Source organism: Eleutherodactylus coqui, chromosome 13, assembly GCF_035609145.1.
Source record: "Eleutherodactylus coqui strain aEleCoq1 chromosome 13, aEleCoq1.hap1, whole genome shotgun sequence".
In the NCBI taxonomy this organism is placed as follows: domain Eukaryota; kingdom Metazoa; phylum Chordata; class Amphibia; order Anura; family Eleutherodactylidae; genus Eleutherodactylus; species Eleutherodactylus coqui.
Window position 1 is genome coordinate 12,197,214 of NC_089849.1, and position 20,630 is coordinate 12,217,843.

Consider the following 20,630-nt stretch of genomic DNA (forward strand, 5'->3'; position numbering starts at 1 on the left):
TAGACTTGTCGCTGTGGAGTGTACTGTCACATAGACTTGTCGCTGTGGAGTGTGCTGTCCCATAGACTTTTTGCCGGGGGTGGGGGAGCTGTCACATAGACTTGTCGCTGTGGAGTGTGCTGTCACATTCACTTCTTGCTGGGGGTGGGGGTGCTGTCACATAGACTTGTCGCTGTGGAGTGTGCTGTCACATAGACTTGTCGCTATGGGGTGTGCTGTCACATAGACTTGTCACTGTCGGGTGTGCTGTCACATAGACTTCTTGCCCGGGATGGGGGTGTGCTGTTACATAGACTTGTCGCGGTGGGGTGTGCTGTCACATAGACTTGTAACTGTTGGGTGCTGTCACATAGACTACTTTTCGGGGTTCGGGGTGCTGTCACATAGACTTGTCGCTGTGGAGTGTACTGTCACATAGACTTGTCGCTGTGGAGTGTGCTGTCACATTCACTTCTTGCTGGGGGTGGGGGTGCTGTCACATAGACTTGTCGCTGTGGAGTGTGCTGTCACATAGACTTGTTGCGGTGGGGTGTGCTGTCACATAGACTTTGTAACTGTTAGGTGCTGTCACATAGACTTGTCATGGTGGGGTGTGCTGTCACATAGACTTGTCGCTGTGGAGTGTCCTGTCACATAGACTTGTCGCGGTGGGGTGTGCTGTCACATAGACTTGTCACTGTTGGGTGCTGTCACATAGACTTCTTGTCGGAGGTCGGGGTGCTGTCACATAGACTAGCCGCGGTTGGGTGTGCTGTCACATAGACTTGTCACTGTTGGGTGCTGTGACATAGACTTCTTGTCGGGGGTCGGGGTGCTGTCACATAGACTTGTCGCGGTGGGGTGTGCTGTCACATAGACTTGTCACTGTTGGGTGCTGTCACATAGACTTCTTGTCGGAGGTCGGGGTGCTGTCACATAGACTTGCCGCGGTGGGGTGTGCCGACACATAGACTTGTCACTGTTGGGTGCTGTGACATAGACTTCTTGTCGGGGGTGGGGCTGCTGTCACATAGACTTGTCGCGGTGGGGTGTGCTGTCACGTAGACTTGTAAATGTTGGGTGCTGTCACATAAACTTGTCATGGTGGGGTGTGCTGTCACAGAGACTTGTCGCTGTGCAGTGTCCTGTCATATAGACTTGTCGTGGTGGGGTGTGCTGTCACATAGACTTCTTGTCGGGGGTGGGGGTGCTATCACATAGACTTGTCGCTGTGGAGTGTGCTGTCACATAGATTTGTAGCTGTGGGGGTGGGTCTGTCACATAGACTTGTCGGTGAGGGAAGAGGGGGGGTGTTGTCACAGTAATATTTCGCGTTGGGTTGGAGGGCGGCTGTGACAGGAATTTATTGCGCTGGGGGGGGGGGGTTGGCCGGGGGACTGTCACAGTAATTTATCACACACAGTGTAATCCTGCCTGTGCAGGGAGGGGATGAGGTGAGCTGTGTCTGTTGTGAATGGTGGGTCCTGTGTTATCTATATATAGGTGTCACTGTACTTGTAGGGGGGAGGAGCAGGGGGTGCTCTTAGTGTACTTTTGTGTGGGCACTGTAGGGTGGGGGCACTGTGAAGGGTGACACTATGGGAGGGCACTGTGGAGGGGGTACTGTGGGGGGGTCACTGGGGGGGTACTGTGGGGGGGCACTGTATAGAGACGCTGTGGATGAGGAGACTGGGGGGGGTATGTGGAGGGGGGCTACTTTGGAGGACACTGGGGGGGCATGTGTAGGGGGGCACTGTTGAGGGGGGACTGTGGAGAGATACTGTGGATGGGGGGCCTTGGGGGAGACATGTGGAGGGGGGTCATTGGGGGGCACTGTGGGAGAGTGCACTGTGGGGGGGCATGTGTAGGGGGAAACTGGGGGGGGCACTGTTGAGGAGGGGACTGTGGAGGGACGCTGTGGAGGAGGGGGGCAGTGTGGAGGGGACTGGGGGGGCATGTGGAGGGGGGCACTGAGGGGAGGTACGTGGGGGGGCACTGTGGGGGGGGACTGTGGGGGGGCAAGTGTAGGGGGGTACTGTGGAGGTCACTATGTGTGGGCACTGTGGCGGGATCATTGGGGGGGCACTGTAAGAGAGTGTACTGTGGGGGCCACTGTGGGGGCATGTGTGTGTGGGGACATGTTTTGTTTTGTTTTACTTTACTTTCACTTTCAATGGCAAGGTATCGGGATCTCCTGCTACTGCTGTGACAGCTGTAGCAGGAGATTCCTTCATCCCCACAGCATGTCCCCTCATCACTGGACACTGGGATACTGTTGTCCCAGTGTCCGGTGACGAGGGGACATGCTGGGGAGATGAAAGAATCTCCTGCTACAGCTGTCACAGCAGTAGGAGGAGATCGTCCTGCTCTCCCATTGCTTTGAATGGGGCCGGGCGGCTGCCGGCTCCATTCAAAGCAGTGAAGGGACTCACAGCCCAACATCGCTCTCCCCATGACAGCGTGCGTCTCCATAATGATGCCGGTCTTCCAGTCCTGTGACCGGTGTCATCGGGAGCGCGCACGCTGAGAAGAGAGAGAGAGCAGTGCATCATGAGAACTTCCCAGCGGGGCCATCTTTGAAAAATTCTTCAGGCCAGCTTTATAAGGGGAAGAAAAGGAATAAAAAGGTTAGCAGAATATTGTTTTCTATGGGTAATGGTGTAGTGTGTGACGCGTTTACTCTACAGGGCATTACTGGGAAAACAATTCAGTTTGGGCGGCGGGACAACCCCTTTAAGTTTCAAAATCATGTTTATTAGTTCCTCCTCTCTTTTAACCAGCAGAGACTTATCTCAAGTTGTTGATGGTCTTTCCTCTGATCTCCACTCCAATGTTGAGCGAGTCCAGATCTAATCTCCTCATGATCACCTCAGCATAAAGGTTGAAGATAAATGGGGACAATATTCAGCCCTGTCTCACACCCTTGCCAATCTTGAACCCGTCTGTATCACCACTGAGTGTTGGCATCATTGCTTCTGGATTGACATACAGTGATCTGATAAGTTGGTCAACTCAACTGAGACACCAAGTCATGCAGAGCCACCCAGAGGTTGTCATATTCCGTGCAGTCGAAAAACTTGCTGTAGTCAATGAAACATATGTATAGATCTTTCTGATATTCGCAAGACTTTTCCATGATCCATCTGATGTTGGCGATGCGATCTCTAGTACCTCTCCCTTTCCTAAAAACCGGCTTGGGCATCAGGCAGTTCCCGATCAATGACCTGCTGCAACCACTTTTGAATCATGTTCAATTGGATCTTACCGGCGAGGGAGATCGGTACTATGGTGCGATAGTTGGAGTAGTCATGGGCATCACCTTTCTTTGGTAGTGGGATGACTACTGATCTTGGCCAATCCTTTGTCCATTTACAAGTGGACCATATCTGTTGGCACAAGCCTGTGAGGGCACTGACTAGTATTGGTTTCAGAAGCTCCACACGTATCTGAGCGATTCCTGGGGCTTTCTTATTTGGCAGTTGTCTCACAGCCCATGCTATTTCTTCTTCCAAAATGTTAGGTTCCACGTCCATCTGGCCCTTATCATCATCTTTTTGGTGTTCAGGCGGGCTAGCATATTGTTACGATGTGCTGTTGGGGCTTGTGGTTCTAAGGTTTCTAGCAGCACAGCTCCACAGGTGGTGAATGACTTAGCTGGCTGGGTGTGGTGATCTGCTAGCCAATGCCCCGGGTCTTTGTTCACATATATATTCCCACCTCTGTCAGTGTCTGTCTGGTGTTCAGCGTGAGCAGTCATGTTACTTCAGCTTGCTGTGTGACTTGTGTCTTGTTGTCTGTCCTGTACAGCTTGCTATGTGACTGGTGTTCTGTTGTCTGTGCTGTTGCAGCTTGCGGTGTGAACTGTTGTCTGGTGCCGCTGGACTCCTGGTTAGTGTAGGGACTAGCGGTATAGCCAGGAGCCATGACGTGGCCCGCTAGCTTCCATGTTTTGATCAAAATGTCAACTAATACCTGGTATTTATATTTAGCTTTACCATCTGCTATTAGTGTTTGCATTTTGGCTGCTGTCTGCTGTGTTTTCTGGCTCTGTGTCTTCTTGTTCTGTCCACTTGTCCCTGTCATGTGGCACGTGTATGTGTCCTGTTCTGTTGGCGTGGTTCTTAAGAGCAGCTAGTGCCCAGATCCGAAGACAGCTGGGCTGCCCTTTATCAGGGCGATGTCCCCTCTTAGGTAGGTCTGTGTCACCAAGCCAAGTAGTAGATAGGGAGAGGTGTAAATCTGTGGAAGCTCCTTGTGTTCCCTATCCTTGCTTGGACACATTCGTGTGGGCCCTGTGCGTATTCGCCCCCCTGAACGTAACACATGTAGCTCTTCTGTGTATTCTCTCCATCCATTCTTGATCTTCTGCTGATCACTCCGTTCATTTCCAACACGATCCAAATGGACAACACCGGAACCAGATCGACTTCACTCTGTGCCAACAAAGTTCCATTGCTGCAACGATGACGCTCCCTGGTGCCGACTGCAGCACAGACCGCCAACTGTTAGTGGCTAAGATGAAGCTGTGCAAGAGCAAGAAGAGCACCAACCAGAAGAAAGTCAATGTGGACAATATATTGCTGAAGTATGCTGTGGATGTGAAGAACAGGTTGGACCTCCTCAGCTCAATAGAAGAAGATCTGGATAGGCAATAGCAAGAAATTCGAGATACAATCATTGAAACTGCTGAAGGACATGTGCAATGCCAAAAGCCGAAGAAGATGAGCAAGTGGCCAATCGGGGAGATAGCGGAGTACGTCCTTCTCCGTCTGTCCCATAGAAGAGAATGGAGCGGTGGTCACTCATGTATACAACTGTCCTATTCACATGGGGCATTAAGATGCATCCTCCGTGGGACTGTGGGGGTCTCATCAGCTGGACATTCATCCTCTATCCTGATCGGAGTGGACCTCCTCACTCTAAGGCCTCATGTCCATCGGGAAAATGAGGCCCGCCGCGGATTCTTCATGTAGAATCCGTAGCGGGTCCCTCCTGCCCCGCGGACATGAGACATAAAAATCAGAATAAACTCACCTGCTCCGGACGATGCGGATCTTCCTTCCTTCGCGGCCAGATCTTCTTTCTTCAGCCCGGCGGATGTGCTCGGCACGTCGGCGGCGTGCCGCGCGCATGCGCCGGGCACATCCACCAGGCCGAAGAAAGAAGATCCGGCCGCGAAGGAAGGAAGATCCACATCGTCCGGAGCAGGTGAGTTTATTCTTATTTTCAGCCCTCATGTCCGCGGGGCAGGAGGGACCCGCTGCGGATTCTACATGAAGAATCCGCGGCGGGCCTGATTTTCCCCGTGGACATGAGCCCTAACTGCTTTGATGCCGCACTCAACATTTACCACAGCATTTTAGGGGTTAACCTGCCAGGATTCGAGTATTTTCCAATCCCGGCTGCTACAGTTGGGTGTCAGCTGGGTAACATTGCCAACACCGCCGCCATATTAGCTCCTAAGCTTGCTTCTCCCGCCCCTTCGGACACTATGAAGTATATATACTGTAAAGGAAGGGGTTAAAGAAATAGTTCACTTTCATGTAATTAAAATAGAGTTATTGCACAAAAAAAAAGTTCTGTAACTTTCTTATTGATTTTGGATTTTATTTATCAAATTTGCCTTTGCTGCTATGGCAACCAATCCCAGCTCCGCACTCATCTCTCAAACTGCTCTGGTAAAATGAAAGCAGCGCTGTGATTGGTTGCTATGGGCAACAAAAATATTTTCCCATTAGACATTTTGGTCACTTCAGCCTTTGGTGTTTCTGCTCTCCCCATTCTCCACACCTCTGCTTTATGTCAACAAAGGAGAACCTTCTCTCTTCCATCTGGAGGCTGCTAAGTGGTTCACCAATGTAAGCGGCACCTGCTCCACTCTTATTAGCCGCGCATTCTACTCACGTGACCCGGACTGCCTTAAACCTTAAAAAGGGGGGGGGGGACCCTGCAGGCTTGCCACACAGATTCCTATGCAACCTACTGTGCGGGTTAACCGCGTTCTTTTATGCATCGTCCCGATCTTTTCAACCACACACTCCTGGCATTGTGAAACGCATCATTTACCGCCACATGTGACTCGTTGTCACCCCTCCTAGAGCATTTGGTTTATTCCGGCAGTCGCTGTTTACATTTTGACATGTTTGGGACATACTACTATAATAGGGGAGGGGTGGTTGTTTTATGTATATTGTCTACGTGTTTCTAATACGCTGCTATTAAAAATGAGTTGACAGGAGGCTTATTAATAATATGTTTAGTAGTCCGAAAAACTGTTTAGAGTGCAAGCTTCAACGCTATTATCCAATAGAATGACAGTTACCTCTCCCCCAGGTTTCTGTGACAATGGTTCCGCCCACCCGTACAGTAGCTCTCTCCCTGACAGCGCGAGCTCAGTGTGTGGATGAGCCGGTTGGGAGCTCGGCTCTGAGGAGGAAATGAGGCCTGCTGTCCCCGGCTGGTACTCCTCACAGCGAGCTCGTTTAACGTACGCCTCGGCGGCGGAGGAGGGATGAGGGCTTCGGGCCTGCGGAGGAGTCGTCATGGAATCCGCTAAAAGAAAGCGCCGGGGAAGCCTCGGAGTGCGGCCGCTGAGAGAGCGGCTCCCCGCCCCCCTCCTCAACGTGCAGCAGCCAGTCAACGGCACACTGAAGCCCGAGGCCCCGGCGGACGAGGAGGAGGTGAGCGGCGGCAGGCCCCGGCGGCCTCGGTACAGCCTCCTGTCGGAGATAGGCCGCGGCAGTTACGGGGTGGTGTACGAGGCCGTGGCCCGGAAGAGCGGCGCCCGGGTGGCGGTGAAGAAGATCCGCTGTGACGCCCCGGAGAACGTGGAGCTGGCGCTGTCCGAGTTCTGGGCCCTCACCAGCCTGCGCCGCCGACACCCCAACATCGTCCGCTTCGAGGAGTGCGTCCTGCAGCGGAACGGCCTGGCGCAGAAGATGAGCCACGGGAACAAGAGCAGCCAGCTGTACCTGCGGCTGGTGGAGACCTCGCTGAAGGGTGAGTACGGCAGGCCGGGGATGCGGCCTACAGGGGGGGCGTGCCGGGAGCAACTGCAGGCTGAGCGGCCCAAGTATAGGGGGTGCCGGGAGCAACTGCAGGCAGAGCTGCCCTAGTATGGGGGGGGTGTTGGGGAGCAACTGCAGGCAGAGCTGCCCTAGTATGGGGGGGTGTTGGGGAGCAACTGCAGGCAGAGCTGCCCTAGTATGGGGGGGGGTGTTGGGGAGCAACTGCAGGCAGAGCTGCCCTAGTATGGGGGGGGGGGGTGTTGGGGAGCAACTGCAGGCAGAGCTGCCCTAGTATGGGGGGGGGGGTGTTGGGGAGCAACTGCAGGCAGAGCTGACCGTAGTATGGGGGGTGGGGAGCAACTGCAGGCTGAGCCGGCCCTAGTATAGGGGGTGCTGGGGAGCTACTGCAGGCGGAGCTGGCCCTAGTATAGGGGGTGCTGGGGAGCTACTGCAGGCGGAGCTGGCCCTAGTATAGGGGGTGCTGGGGAGCAACTGTAGGCAGAGCTGACCCAGTATAGGGGGTGCTGGGGAGCAACTGCAGGCAGAGCTGCCCTAGTATGGGGGGGGGGGGTGTTGGGGAGCAACTGCAGGCAGAGCTGCCCTAGTATGGGGGGGGGGGGTGTTGGGGAGCAACTGCAGGCAGAGCTGACCGTAGTATGGGGGGTGGGGAGCAACTGCAGGCTGAGCCGGCCCTAGTATAGGGGGTGCTGGGGAGCTACTGCAGGCGGAGCTGGCCCTAGTATAGGGGGTGCTGGGGAGCAACTGTAGGCAGAGCTGACCCAGTATAGGGGGTGCTGGGGAGCAACTGCAGGCAGAGCTGCCCTAGTATGGGGGGGGGGGGGTGTTGGGGAGCAACTGCAGGCAGGCCAGGCATGGGGGAGCAGGCACAATCATAACTGGAGTAAAGGCAGCAATTAGGGGTCCACGCAGAGCGATAAACTTCGCAAGTTGTTTACGTTCACGGTGAATGTAACCGCCTAAATGATGGCGGCTCCACGCAGCGGCGTGCGCACTGGTTCCCGTTTGCCGCTCGGTCCCGGCCCGTCTGCTGAAGGATCGTTCAGATTCGCACAATCCATGATTGTTTATTTTTCTGAATGATGATCCTCCCTGTAGGGGGCGCTTCCACCAATCGCCTACGTCATTACCTGATATTTGGCGCAGGCGGTTACATCACATCGGGGGGGGGGGGCTGTTACACCTGGGAGTGAGCGCACACATATGGGCAGTTCGCTGCGGGTCACAGATGTCCCTGATGAGGGGTTTAGGGCTCGTTCACGCCGGCGTACCTGCGAGCTGTGAGGCTGTGGTCACACGGGGCGGGTTTGCGGCGGGTTTTCCATGCGGCGCGTCTGCGTGGGAAATCTGCAGCCTTTACAGCAGCAGTAAAGTGGGTGCAATTTAGATAATTCGTCCGCACTGCAGAAAAAATCCTCACAAAACCCGTGCGGAAACGGACCGGCGGCGCGGAATTTAAATCCCCGGTGCGTCCGTTTTATCGCTGTTTACTCTGCGGGATCCACTTGTTCGCGGTGATGGGGAGGGGGGGCGGGCGGGGGGGAATTGCGCGCCAAAATCCACGTCAAGATCTGCACCAAATGTGCACTTTGAGCTGCGGATTTTCTGCGGCAAATCCGTCCCATGTGAACATAACCAAACCCGGGCGTGTAAACCGCGCAGACGCGCAACTCTTACCTACGTGAATACTTGTGCAAAAAGACCTGCAAGAACAACAAAATGCGCAGTAAATCCGTGCCATTATGGCGTCTGTCGGTGGGGAGATCGTGGAGAGTGGCGAACCGTCACTCTGCTCTACAGACGATGGAACGAACTGTGCCGCTCAAGAACAGATGAGGGGCGGCTGGGGCCGGAGGCCGGTTGGGGCGGCTGGGGCCGGAGGCCGGTTGGGGCGGCTGGGGCCGGAGGCCGGTTGGGGCGGCTGGGGCCGGAGGCCGGTTGGGGCGGCTGGGGCCGGAGGCCGGTTGGGGCGGCTGGGGCCGGAGGGCGGCTGGGGCCGGAGGCCGGTTGGGGAGGCTGGGGCCGGAAGTGCTCCGACCGTTTGTGTTCGCATCGGAGTACAGACTGCTCTGTTCATTTAGCAGCAGCCGTTCTGCAATCCGGAGGCTCGTCCTCTTCACAGCAGCGGTTCCGGACTCTGAGCAGCCACAGCGAAAGGTACAAACCAAATCGTACTCTGATGTAAACACTGAGGCGGCAGCCAGAAGCGCCAACGATCCATCTGCGACCAGATGCTTGTGGCCCATCCTGATCTACGTCATCACTTTCTACAACCCGGATGACTCCTTATTGTGCTCCCTATATAGAGTAGCGCCGCTGTAATGCTGCCCCCCACACCTAGGGCTGGGAGTAGAGCCGCCATGTTGCTGCCGCCCAGAGACACTGCAGGTTGTAATCCTGGCATATCTGTACACAGTGCTGCGGCGCTCCTTCCTTCCTGCCGGCCCCTCTGGACTACGGGGGTCTTGGTGGAGTAATCTCAGTGACCGGATTGATGGACTTCTTCTCTCAGCTGTGAATTATTCACCTTGGGCTAATAATAAGTAACCGCTGTGACACCGGCTCGGTGTAAAGTCTGCCCGGTGCCAGCGCAGGGGGGGTGCGGGGTCGGACATACATGGGGTAGGTGATGCACGTACAGGGGCATTCGCCCTTAAATCCTGTTGACTAGTGGGCTCCGGCGAGGCCGCGGTGACCATAAAGCCTCCAGAACTTTGTCGCCATCACAGTGACTATCAGTTCATTGTGGTTTTCAAGATGTGCTTGCTGTCAGTGTATGGAAACCTAGCTTACATCTATCAGGTGCCATATGTACCAGCCCAATATGTCTTACAGCTGCGGGTTTGTTACAATTACATCCAGTCTTCAGACGGATACATTGTAGCGACTCTCAGACTGCTGGTGTCCCTGGCAGAGGGTTGGATACAATGTACCTGTACAATTGGACCTGTACCTGACGGGGTTCTCACGGGTCCTGCTGGGACTTGTAGTGTTTCTGCAGGTAACGACAATTTATAGGGACTCTAGCTGTCTCAGTGTTGGGCCTGTGGCTGTAGTGTGCCATCTGCTGCCAGTTGGCATTGGGCTCGCTGTGAGGGGCAGTGCTTTGTCTTCAGAGCGGGTGCAGGTGCTTCCAGGAGGCCGTCACCTGTCAGGTGCAGGATGCGTGCCAGGAGGAGGGGGCGAGGGTGTTTGTAATGCAGGGATGGGCCGATGGCGTTAACATCTGGATTTGCCCACATGCCAGTGAGCATTTAGTGCATGTAAATAACTGGTCACATGTCCCATCTACTACATGGGGTAGGGGTACATCTCTGGGTCTCCCCCAGGCACACTGCCTTCATCCCGCTTGGGGTGCCGCTCTCACTGGGCAGATGTGCCCTCTCTGGGGTCGGGTAAGGCGACACGGGAAGGATTGGATTATCCATCTGTCTGGGACGCTGCTCACGGCTCGGACATGATGTCCAGATTAAGGGCTGTGACTACACTTAATCCTCCGGCTGATCTCTGACCAGTGCGAGAGGTGACCGTTCTGTCTAATACTGGGGGGGCACATAAATCCCCCCACAAGAGTCTGCTGGTTACATAATGGCACTGCAGGAGGGCGGCACATATGCTGTAGTGCGCAGCCTGTTGGACGCCATCGGATGACTTTCTCTCTCTGCATTGTTCATCCTGGTATCGGCGCTCCAGGAAACAGCTGAGCTCCTCTATAATTGGCGCCTATTAGAGCGCGGTCACCGGGGAGCGAATATTCCCTGTGAGCCATGTGGATGGCAAGAACGACATCCGAAGTGTCTTACCTGGAGGTGGAGCAAAAGTACAACCCTGGGGGGGAGGGGGGGTATGTTTATAATACAAAATGAGACCGTAGCACGTGTTACCTGCCATCCTCCCTGTGTCAGCAGAGACTCCACCAGCAGAACAGCGAGTGCAGCTCTTGAGTATAATACATTACTTATCCTGTACTGATTCGGAGTTACATTTTGTATTATACTCCAGAGCTGCACTCGCTATGCTGCTGGTGGAGTCACAGTGTACATACATTAGTTATCCTGTACTGATCCGGAGTTACATCCTGTATTATACTTCAGAGCTGCACTCACTATTCTGCTGGTGGAGTCACTGTGTACATACATTACTTATCCTGTATAATACTGGATGTAACTCAGGAGCAGTACAGGATAAGTAATGTATGTACACTGTGACTCCACCAGCAGAATAGTGAGTGCAGCTCTGGGGTATAATACAGGATGTAACTCCGGATCAGTACAGGATAAGTAATGTATGTATACAGTGACTCCAGCAGCAGAATAGTGAGTGCAGCTCTGGAGGATAATACAGGATGGAACTCGGGATCAGTACAGGATAAGTAATGTATGTACACAGTGACTCCACCAGCAGAATAGTGAGTGCAGCTCTGAAGTATAATACAGGATGGAACTCAGGATCAGTACAGGATAAGTAATGTATGTATACAGTGACTCCAGCAGCAGAATAGTGAGTGCAGCTCTGGAGGATAATACAGGATGGAACTCAGGATCAGTACAGGATAACTAATGTATGTACACTGTGACTCCACCAGCAGAATAGTGAGTGCAGCTCTTGAGTAGAATACGTTGCTTATCCTGTACTGATTCGGAGTTACATTTTGTATTATACTCCAGAGCTGCACTCACTATTCTGCTGGTGGAGTCACTGTGTACATACATTACTTATCCTGTACTGATCCTGAGTTACATCCTGTATTATACTCCAGAGCTGCACTCACTATACTGCTGGTGGAGTCACTGTGTACATACATTACTTATCCTGTACTGATCCTGAGTTACATCCTGTATTATACTCCAGAGCTGCACTCACTATACTGCTGGTGGAGTCACTGTGTACATACATTACTTATCCTGTATAATACTGGATGTAACTCAGGAGCAGTACAGGATAAGTAATATATGTACACAGTGACTCCACCAGCAGAATAGCGAGTGCAGCTCTGGAGTATAATACAGGATGTAACTCAGGAGCAGTACAGGATAAGTAATGTATGTTCACAGTGACTCCACCAGCAGAATAGTGAGTGCAGCTCTGCAGTATAATACAGGATGTAACTCAGGATCAGTACAGGATAAGTAATGTATATACACAGTGACTCCACCAGCAGAATAGTGAGTGCAGCTCTGGAGTATAATACAGGATGTAACTCAGGATCAGTACAGGATAAGTAATGTATGTACACGGTGTCTCCACCAGCAGAATAGTGAGTGCAGCTCTGGAGTATAATACAGCATGTATCTCAGGATCAGTACAGGATAAGTAATGTATGTACACAGTGACTCTACCAGCAGAATAGTGAGTGCAGCTCTGGAGTATAATACAGGATGTAACTCAGGGTCAGTACAGGATAAGTAATGTATGTACACAGTGACTCCACCAGCAGAATAGTGAGTGCAGCTCTGGGGTATAATACAGGATGTAATTCAGGAGCAGTACAGGATAAGTAATGTATGTACACAGTGACTCCACCAGCAGAATAGTGAGTGCAGCTCTGGAGTATAAGACAGGATGTAACTCTGTCAGTACATGTTAGCCCCCAGCACTCACGCGTATTGCATGTTTCCTCGTGTGTAATCTACATATGATCTGATCGCTGATGGTCTTTCCCTTCTTTCCTCACAGGGGAACGTATTCTGGGTTACACAGAAGAAGCCTGTTACTTGTGGTTCGTCATGGAGTTCTGTGAAGGCGGTGACCTCAACCAGTATGTCCTGTCCCGGCGCCCGGACCCGGCTACCAACAAAAGCTTCATGCTGCAGCTGACAAGTGCCATTGCTTTCCTGCACAAAAACCAGATCGTTCACCGGGACCTTAAACCGGACAATATTCTGATCACGGAACGATCCGGCTTCCCGGTGCTCAAAGTGGCCGATTTTGGCCTTAGCAAAGTGTGCGCCGGACTCGCCTCCCGAGAGAAGGAGAGCAGTGGGGGGGGCAGCAATGAGAACAAGACGGTCAACGTCAACAAGTACTGGCTGTCGTCGGCCTGCGGCTCGGACTTTTACATGGCGCCGGAGGTGTGGGAGGGACACTACACGGCAAAAGCGGACATATTCGCCCTGGGAATCATCATCTGGGCCATGATCGAGCGGATCACCTTTGTCGATGCCGAGACCAAGAAGGAGCTGCTGGGGACCTACATAAAGCAGGGCAGTGAGATCGTCCCTGTAGGGGAAGCGCTGCTAGAGAACCCAAAGATGGAGCTTCACATCCCGCAGAAACGCAGGACTTCCATGTCTGAGGGCATCCGACAGCTGCTTAAGGACATGCTGGCTGCTAATCCGCAGGACCGGCCAGACGCGTTCGAGCTGGAAACCCGGATGGACCAAGTCACATGTGCTGCATGAAGCACCTTCTGGTAAGTCCACACATTGCATCCGAGCCTCTCAACCACACAAGTTCATAAAGCATGATTAGTATCCTTTTAAGAGCCAAAGGGCTACTAACGAATCCGTAAATAATGGAGGATGGGGCGCTGATCACGGAGTTGTGTTTGGCGCCTCCTGGTGGTGAAGGGAGGCTCTGCTCACAAACCCTTCCATAGATTCCCTGGCTGCTCGGTCATGAATTCTTCATCCGCGATCATTCATGCTTTACTAATGCAGCTTATATAACTCTCCCAGTGCCCGGGGGTGAGGGGAGGATTGTGGTTGGTGTACAGCTGCTTCCTGAGAGCTGCCATCTCTGCACATTCCTGCACACCCCCCACCCCCCCTCCCCACTTTGTCCCCAGTGCTGCCTTCCCTAAGCCTCACGTGCCTGTGCCAGGCGGTCTGTGCCGCGGTGCCCCCTCCACACGTGCTGGGAAACCTTTTTTGCTATCATGTCACATGGATCAGCTCAGAAATGGGTCAGTCATTAAGGCGACCGCGCTGCTGCTTCTGTTGATCTGTGTGCGGCCGCCTAGTGCGGAGTGAACGGTCCCTTTAATTGTGACGTGTTTGTGACCTTAATGCGGGCTAATGCAGTTCACGGTAATGCGTCTGTATTTTGACTGCAGCTTTTATGACGCAGAGTTACAGAATTGTACGCGGCTTTGAAGTGTTGTGCCATAATTGCAAGTTATCTCGTATCCGCAGGGGGATAACTTGCTGATTGGGGGTCTCGAGGCGGCGGTCCTGTCACCCATGCTTTTCACTGCGGTGCTTGCAGTGAGGAGGAGACCTGAGCGCATTGAAGCTCTATTCCCTTTCAACTGGCCTGCGGAGATACTTGAGGCACCTGCTCAGGTATTTCCGTCCGCCTCATTGAAGTGAATGGAGTACCGACCGCGTATGCTCATCCAGCACTCCATTCGAAGCGGACAGGGGAGGCTCATTCTCCAGATTTACACATTGGCATATTTGGGGCCCTTGTCGGTCCATGCAGGCCTACAGACGGTACACAACACCATTGTACAGACCGATTGTCCGTGGGGGGTGCTTTGAACCCCCGTCCGCCAGCTGCTGATGAGGTAATTGGTTAAAAAAGCCTGTAATACCCCTCTAATGTCCTGGCGTTTGTGGCGGTCATGCTGAGAGTTATGGATGCGGTCACATTATGGCCTTCTGAATTGGCCTGAAGATTCTTCTCGCATCAGCCAACTTCTTGGCCTGATGGAACGGGCACCGATTCCCATGCAAGTCGATTGGCGCGTATCTAACTCCTACAGGGGTCGAGGATCTGTTTATGGGGGACACCTGTTCATACTTACGGTTTGTCCCCATCGGCTGGCCTAGATCTCCCAATCCACACGAGTGAGCATGCGTGCTTGTTGTTACCAACCTCATTGGCTGATCGGCAGCTTTACTTGGACTGGAGACGTTCGGAGGAACATTCAGGCTGTGTGAAAGGAGCCGGCGCCAGCCTTGGGTCAGACGGCACCCTGTGTAGAATGCTTTTTTGTGCCCCCTTCCCGCTTTACATCTCATCATGAGAAAAAATAAAACCCGTATATTTTGCTCTTGGTCAGTCTTTGCACCCGAACAGCTCTGTGACCAAATACGGTACCAGAACCAAGCCCAATGCATAAATACAGCAGCAGAATGAAGCTGTTGTGTTGCGAGGCACCGATGTGTTTGACAGCAGCTCCTTAGAACATCAGAGGGGAGACGGGAAAACCATCCATGCCGCTCCACAATACCCTGTCACACAGAGGAGAAAGATCCGCCCCGGTGGAACTAAGAGGGGCGACTGCCTCCAGCCTTGATTTGTTTGGTAGGAACCGGTTACGACCTTTGCGTACCATAAACTACATCACGGGGCTGATAGGTCAGGGAGCGGTGTGATACTCACTGGAGTATTCACAGTAAGCGGGGAAACGGCACTAAAATTGGGTATTCGGTGAGTCCCGAACGCATTTCCCTGAACACCTTGTCCCCGGACCATAATGGAGGCCCTGTAAAGTGACCCTCTGGTCTCAGGACAAAATTCTGCCAGAAGGGTTGGGGGGGGTTTGTGTTGCTATAAGACCGGCGCCTCTCCGTCCCGTACGACTCCCATTCCTGCACCTGTGGGGACACCAAAAGAAGTTTTGGCTTTATTCAGAAGGGCGCTCCTGAACGGAGAAGACCCCCTTCCCTTGTGAGAGGGGTGGAGGGGCTGCTTGCTTGCAGTTCTCAGTTTTCCCCCGTCTCCACATGTCGTCCGTCCCGAGGAACAGTCTGCGCCCGGGGCTCGTCACGCAGTCCAGCAGGAAGGAGCGCGGATATTGTTCCCAGGCCTCCGTCCACATGGTGTTGGGAGGTGAGCAGGAACGCCGCGTTCCCAGACGTTGGAGATTAGGATGGAAAAGTAATTTCCTGCCAGAGAACCTTCTGAATCCGTCATTCTGTGCAGGATATTTCTGGGATAAAGTGGCGGAGGGGCGGCTGTCCAACAGAACGCTAACCGGGGACTGCCGCCATTATGGCACCCGGAGGAGTAACCGACCTGAAGCTCGGTTGTTAATGAGCGACTTCTGTTCTCCTTTGCCCGTCTCCATCAATGCCCAAAGAACTTGTGCGATAACTGCGCAATATCATGTCACTGCAGCCTTAGAGGGGATGTTGCTGGTCACATGACCCCCCCCCCCCCATCCCGTGTAATGATGCACAACTTCAATTGTTGTCCATGTTCTTCTCTAACTCCATCTTCTCTTTCCCCGCAGGTTTAACGTGGGATCAAGGCTTTTGTTCTGTCTTCCCCGGACCCCCGGATATGCAGATGTCACTTCTCCCGCACCCCACGCTTCCTCGCACCTGGATTTCTCATGAGACTGGATCACCTTTTATGTTCTAGAATAAAGCGATGGCGATCACTGGTGCTAGTTACGTTGTGTTAACGACCACAGGACGGCTTCTACGTCTTGCACCCCTCTCCCCCCACCGCCTCCATCGTCATCACTTCCAGGCGGCTGCATTGAAACCAATGATGAACACTTCAGTCCTGGAAGAAAGCACCAGTGGTGACTTTACGGAGTCCTCGTTAGCTGTAGGTTAATGATTTATGCAATGATTTGACACCTTATTCGTTAACGGGCCTCGGCGGCTTGTAACGACGTAGTTTGCGGTGCCTGTGCACGCTACAGATCTGACGCAAGTGACTCTTTGCCGATTGCCGGCCGGCACGTGGGATGATCCTTTGAGAAGTCCCGGTGCCAGCCAACAATCAGCGGAGATGTATGGTCACCCATTGGGGTTAGAGTAAGCTGTTGACTACCTATTTAAAGGGGCAGCCGCTTACGTGCATACCCCCCTCTTCCCTTATATGGGGTGAGCTGTTCCTGCAGACCCCGATTTAAGACTTTTGCTGTCTCCCATTGGTGGGTCTTGAGACAGGAGCGTTCTTAAATGGGGTTGGCAGGCCCATCAGTGTCCTTATTCCCACGATCCCTCTACTAATCCCCCCCCCCCCCCACTCCCTCTTAACCCTTTAAACATATCGCCTGTGGGTGGATGATGGAAAGGGGCCACCGCGTCTTACACCCAGCACTTCTCCCAATCCTGCACTTATCGTCTCAGGGAATCTGACTAGTGTGTAGACGGAGCCTCGTCTTCCCTGTGCCTCCTTCCCCCACGTCCTGCACCTTCCTGACTTTCGCACGCTGAGGTGGGTAGACTTTTCTTTCTTTTCTTTTTTTTCTTCTTTTCCTAGCCAAAGTGCCTATTTACTAGATGAGGACCCCCGATCTGCAGTAGTCGGGGGTATCTGTAGGGGCTTGTTGCACACTTCGCTATCACTCGTGTTTGGAACACCGTGCCTTATTTTTTTTATTTTCTTACTTCTAGCACCCAACTACCTGCTAATCACTATCCCCTCCCTGTTCCTTCCCCGCTGGATGGGCTGTACTGCAAGACTGCTCACCTTGGGAAGTAAGGGGTTAAATAGCTTAACGAATCTATGCATCGGTTGCCATAAGGGTCTCAAAGGGGGGAGATGACGTTGGAGACGTGAACCAGGTCGCACTTCTATCACTACAGGAAGGGAAGTTGTCTGAAGCAACTGGATCTCGTGCGACCCAGATTTACTTCCCCCTTCCTCCCAGCACTTAGCTTTCCCTTTTACGGCTTGCTGCAAGGGGCTTCTCCCTGGACCTGTCCCACTTTTGGCACTTCCTGTTCTAGGGTTAGTCTTTTCAGGTCTGTATTTTTGTGCCATATGTTTGACTCTGACCACGCAGCCCCCCGTTCCCCGTGGGTTACACTGTGTAGTGTTGGGTCTCTGTGGGTCATTTTCTTGCCCCTCTTAATTCTATTGCTCAGGTAAAAGTTCTGCTGGATATCGGGGTGCGGTGCACAGGTGGGACCCCCGGAGGGTGGGTGGAACACAGTAAGTCTCCTTGGTGCAAGGCAGCCAAGATGTGGATGAAGAGTTTGCCTTGCACCAGACCTGTATGGGATGTACCACGGGCCGAGGGCTCTACTCGCACCCGTCAGGTAGGAGACTGGATTGACAGAGCTCATTGGTGTCAAACCTGAACCCATTAAACCAATTGGGGAAGCAGTTCTGACACCAAGGGGCCAGGGATGGTCCTCTGTGATAAAGGCAATGAGTCCCGCTCTTGTAAGGCAGTAGTAAAGATCTCACTAGAGCAGCCATATTGGAAGTGCACAAGTAATTGCAGCCTGCGGGAGGGATGGTAGGTGGGGATTGTAGCCCCTGTTTTGGACAGCATCTGCTCAGGACTCCCTGCTGTGCTGCTGGCAGTATAGTGGGGTGTGATCCTTGGCGCCCCCTGCTGTGTATTATATGCCTGCATGATCGGCCCGACTCGTCATATTGCTCAGGATGCATTGGCCTCAGGTAATGTGGCTGGGAGTGAGCAGCATGTTCCTGACCCGCTTGCCTTAAAGGGGTTTAGGCCGGTGACACCCAACCTTGTAATGCGGACGAGTCCCAGTCTGATCCAAACTTGGAGCATCATTAGGAATCCTTGCTGCTCAAAGTTCAGGTGAGAGAGCCTGCGGACCGGCCGAGACCCGTCCATGTTACGGATGGGAAAACTTGGCCAAAATATGGCGGCGTGTCACCGGCCTTCTAGTAAAACTGAGAGGAAGCATGTGGTTAAACATATGCCAAGTCATAATAGCGGTTCCCATCCTCACCGCTAGTTTTTGGCAAATATATACCGCTGCAGTCACGTAAACAGGACCGTTGAGGAGGATGAGACTGGTGGCGCTTGACTGGAGCAGTGAGAAAGGGGCCCTTTAAAACTGGGTGACTGTTGAGCGCTTAAAGGGGTTTTCCACTTTTAGACTATTGATAGCTTAGACTTGGGGGAGGCCATCAATAGATTGGCAGGGGTCTATCACCCTGGACTTTACCTGACCAGCTGTTGACCTGGCCGATGCACTGAGCTGATTTCTGCAGGACGCAGGCAGCTCCGTTCTCACTGCAGTGGCCAGGCTTGGTATTACACACAAACATTGTATTCCTTTTCAATGAGAACTTTGCCTGTAATACCTGGTCTAGCCACTGCAGTGTGAATGGAGCTGTCCCCTTCCTGCAGAAATTGGCTCAGTGCATTGGCCGGGTGCACAGCTGTTCAGAGGGGGTTCTGGGTTGCAGACTCCCACCAATCACCTATTGATGTTCTACCCTAAGGATAGACCATTAGTAAGTTTACAACTGGACAACTCCTTTTGAAATGCCAGACAGTCATCCCAACGATCATTGCTTCTGTACTACATGTAGATGAACCTGTTTCCATTGACGGGTCAACATAAACCGAATTACTAACGAGAAGCGGACAAACTATTTATTGTTACTCGTTGGCCGTGTGACACTGAATGATGATCGTTTCGTGGAAAAGACTCCCATCCTGCCCAGTCTGTTGGGCGCAGCAGCCATGTTCTGTATAGACGTGATTGCCGACCCCAGCGGTAGACGGCCGCAGTTTACAGACAAGAGCCCCATCTGCCGCCCTCTCCCCAGTTTTAGCAGCACTTACACAAACCCCTCTAAGTCAGGGGGTCCCACCTCCTTGCCGCAGCGGCCCCCTCTCCCACCGGTGCACCCCCTGCACAGCGGACCTTTTGTCCTCTCCCTTGTTTTGCACATACGCTGGTGACAGGACCTCTTGTTATTTTGTCATTTTTCAGTTGGTTGTGAGTTTACATTGTATTTATGTTCCTTTTACACTGTAATCCTCCCTGATGTGTGATTGGCCGTCGTGAAGATGTAAGATGAGTAAATATATATTTTTTTCCTTTGTGAACATTAATAAAGGGAGTACAAACTGCTCTGTGTGGGGTCTCCTCTCTGCAGCGGTGGTCCGCGGGACGCATTATCAGGCCCGGCGCATGGAAGTCTCTATGGGTCCAGACGTGGTGCAGAGCCTCGACGATGGAGAGCGGTACAGAACTCGGATGATGCAACTGGGTAAAGCTTATTGTAAATCCAGCGGCATCACGTAAACGGGACGCGCTTCAGGCTCAACGCGCTTCGAGGCAATCCGGAAGCGAATGGCAGCGTTCCTGGTCTGTGCCACAAAACTTGTATTACGGCCCCATGAGTGAAAACCTCGGCGTGCAAGAAACTTATTTCTACGCTTGCGATTTTCATACTTCATGAGAATAAACATGACAATCACAAGTTCCAATACAAATTGGGGGGGGGGGGGGGGGGGGGTGTTCTTCCACAATAACTTCTGCTGTGTGAACCTGTCTGCTGCATCCCCCTTGCACCTTCCACCCTGCACGGCTGTGGATCTTGCTGATCATGTGGCTATTAGCGACTGGGTCATGTATCAGCTAGAGATGAGCAAACCTACTCGGCCATGCCCCTTTTTCGCCCGAGCGCTGCGGGTGAGTGGGGGGGGGGGAGAGAGAGAGGGCTCCCCCCTGTTCCCCGCTGCTACCCCCCGCTCCGCCACGCCTCCCCCGGCACCCCCCGAATCTTTTCACCCGAGTACGGAAGTACTCGAAAATCGCGGTGCTCGATCGAGTAATTACTCGAAACGGGTATATTCGCTCATCTCTAGTTTCAGCCCCAAGCACTTTTGCTCTGTGGGAGCGCAGAAGGGCAGTCTGACTTCTAGCTGTTTCGCTGCCAGCAGCAGGCCGCTCTGTTCACTTATCTTGTACTCAGCCTGCAGTACCAACTCTGGCCACT

At 53.1% G+C, this 20,630-nt stretch overlaps 1 protein-coding gene across 1 annotated transcript; it reads left to right on the forward strand.

Annotated features, from left to right (window-relative positions):
- Positions 1-6,383: 6,383 nt before the first annotated feature.
- On the forward strand, positions 6,384-19,758 carry STK35 (serine/threonine kinase 35). Its single transcript, XM_066587964.1, has 3 exons — positions 6,384-6,978; positions 12,681-13,416; positions 16,186-19,758. Exons 1-2 carry the CDS (start codon positions 6,522-6,524, stop codon positions 13,403-13,405), a joined length of 1,182 nt encoding a protein of 393 aa, XP_066444061.1. The 5' UTR covers positions 6,384-6,521; the 3' UTR covers positions 13,406-13,416; positions 16,186-19,758.
- Positions 19,759-20,630: the final 872 nt, after the last annotated feature.

Excerpts from the sequence above, each read along its gene's own strand:
- STK35 (XM_066587964.1), top strand. The coding sequence starts at position 6,522 with ATGGAATCCGCTAAAAGAAAGCGCCGGGGAAGCCTCGGAGTGCGGCCG. Across the intron at positions 6,979-12,680 it reads GGTGGAGACCTCGCTGAAGG|GGGAACGTATTCTGGGTTAC; the intron begins GTGAGTACGGCA and ends CTTTCCTCACAG.